This window comes from Fulmarus glacialis, unplaced genomic scaffold (genome assembly GCF_000690835.1).
Source record: "Fulmarus glacialis isolate BGI_N327 unplaced genomic scaffold, ASM69083v1 scaffold43281, whole genome shotgun sequence".
In the NCBI taxonomy this organism is placed as follows: Eukaryota; Metazoa; Chordata; class Aves; order Procellariiformes; family Procellariidae; genus Fulmarus; species Fulmarus glacialis.
Genome location: NW_009194212.1, coordinates 1 through 2,567, shown reverse-complemented (window position 1 = coordinate 2,567; position 2,567 = coordinate 1). Strand labels below are relative to the sequence as shown.

The window sequence follows — 2,567 nt, the reverse complement described above, 5'->3', positions numbered from 1 at the left end:
AAAATGTTTTATCAAAAAGGCAAGGCAGGTGCAGGTTTAAATAGACCTCTAAATCAAGTCCATGTAGCCTCATGCTCATAAGCCAGTCCAGTCTTGCTATGAGATCTTAGCATATAAGGAAGAAACTGTAATTCAGATGAGTGTTCCATTCTCTCCTCTATCTCAGGCCATGAGGTAACAAATCAAGATACAGTAATAGAATTTACTGCTACTGTACATTATCCACAAAACAGTTCATAGGAGCAATGCCATTTGCTCCAACAGAAGAAAAAAAAAAAAAAACGACCAAACACAGCTGGGTGGCTAAGAACCCCAATTTAAGCTGTTTACACTTAATCCAGTAAACGTCAAAAGTGTCATTAGGGACAGGTACAAAGATTGCCTCACTGTCAGACCAATGGGTAGGTGAAGAAAGACCGAGACCAAAGGTTTTTCCATCAACAGAGCTGGATTGAAGAGAGGCCATCTGCCCATAGCTGGCTTTAGATCACAGTAAAGTGTAAAGCAGTCCTTTTACGATATATAAATGCTCACCTAGGAATCAAAGCTTTCGCTTCCTCAGCTGTCTCGGGACACAAGTTAGCCAAACATGCCAATTCAAATTTATGGAGCTTTTTCTGGAGCAGTAAACTGTAAGGAAAGACAATAACTTGGTGTAATTACAAGTAAGATAGAAATATAAAAGGGCATAAACCAAACCAAATGGATGTCTTTTCTCACTCTGCTTTTGGCACTGAAGTCAAAGTTTTTTCAGGAGGAAAGACTCATTATATAATTGCATAGAGAAATAAAAGTCACATCAGTTAACTCCACTTCCCCAGAATTACTCTACAAAGTCTCAAAAATCGTCCCATTTACTGCAATCAGCTGTCGTTTAAACACTGAAAACAAAGCAGTTCAGCAGTCTTGACCTAGACGAAGTACAACCCTCCATGAAGAAGTATGATAGCATGTTCAAATTTCTTGCCTCTTTAGAAAGACAAGATTCAGAATTATAGTACAAATCAGGAAACACCACTAAACTGTACTTTCATAAAGCAACATCAATATTACCCACCAAATTCTCCAGTATAGTCTTATACCCTAGCTCTTCCACTCACCTACGGACACTGGCAATGGTTTCACGGTTTTTGAAGCGGCTGAAGCGCGCTGTGTAGTTCAAGGTTTTCATGAAGACTTCTGAAAGCTCCTGCTCATCTTCTGCACTCTCATTCTGTTGCTTACGATGCTCAAGAAGCATATGTACTTCTGAATTTAGAAGAGTTTCCGCAGTTTCAAATTCTACATTTGAATGAGTGAACATCAGCATAAAAAAGGTAAAGCATGGATGAAAAAATCCACTCTCACAAGTTTTTTATATAAATTTAGCTTTGGGCAATAAGGAAACGAACAATGCGTTGCACTGTAATTGTGCAAGCCCTTTCACCAATGATTGGGCAGCATTTCATACTGAAAATGCTGATAAAAATTACACCATTTTCAGTGAAATCCAATGCGTTTGTCTTTTTGATCACACATTTTACATTTGCAGCCCATACCCTCTGATTTGTCACATTTTTGCAGTACGTTTTCTTCACCCATTTTTGGCAGAACTTAAGTAATGTATGACTTGTTTTAGAAAAAAATATTTAGAACTGTAATATTCAAAAAAATTCAAAAGTGACGGCTATGATTTTTGGAAGCCTCTGAGGAGTTCTTAAAGTAAATGTGGATGCTGCTGTATATTTTAAAAAAGGCTTCATTTACCTGAAAGGTTAATTGATCCACTTAACTTTACTACTTGGAAAAAAAAAAGTTTTAACTCATCTTAATAGATTTTTCGCCCTTTTTAGCCAACTCTGCTTGTTTTTGTTCATTATTATCATAATCATCACTGTATTTATTCCAATAACAAGAAGGTCGTTCAACATCAGCAGTACGAGCTGTTCAAAGCAGCAGGATCAGAGATGGCATCCCGGGGGGCCCTTCAGCACTGTTTTATAAAAGCAGTCAGCTACAGGGCAGTGCTAGAAAGGGACTGGCAACCTCTACTTTGCATGGAGTGGTAAAGTAACTTCAGCTGAACGTGGGTAGGCTACAGATTTTACTGTAAAGACATCCAAAAACCAGTCTTTCAGGACTATGCTTTTTGTTAAAAAAATGCAGCACGATCCCCCTTTTTTTTTCTCCTCTTCCAGGGCAGCTCTGAGGAATTAATACAGCTCTGGAATTTACACTGAACAGTTTTCTGAAAAAAATACACAGGCTGTTAGTGTCCCTAGGTACAACTCAGGCTCTGGACAGCTGGTTTCCAAAAATGCTGCACTATCCTACTGTCAAGAAACATCAATTAAAAAGTAATGGCTACATCAAGAATCTTCTTGCTACAACCTCATCCGAAGAATTTTTTATTCCTATACACACACGTAGTGCTCCACATAAGTAAGAACAGACATATTTTAGCAATCATGGGTTCCTTAAATACATACATGATTTATTACCCCTGATTTTTAACACCTGAGGCTCTGCAACTGGGGTGTCTGTGACTGGCGGGACGGTCCGGCCCTGAGGAGCCTCCTCCGGCCCGA

General features: G+C 38.8%; 1 protein-coding gene across 1 annotated transcript in view; it reads right to left on the bottom strand.

The window, feature by feature from the left end:
• Positions 1–1,277, bottom strand: part of POLR2D (polymerase (RNA) II (DNA directed) polypeptide D) — a 2,110-nt gene extending 833 nt beyond the window's left edge. The window contains exons 1-2 of the mRNA XM_009587697.1: positions 1,101–1,277; positions 535–630 (exon numbers count right to left, since the gene is read on the bottom strand). Coding sequence (XP_009585992.1) covers positions 535–630; positions 1,101–1,240 — 236 coding nt within the window. The 5' untranslated portion in view covers positions 1,241–1,277. The remainder of the gene's footprint in view (positions 1–534; positions 631–1,100) is intronic.
• Positions 1,278–2,567: the final 1,290 nt, after the last annotated feature.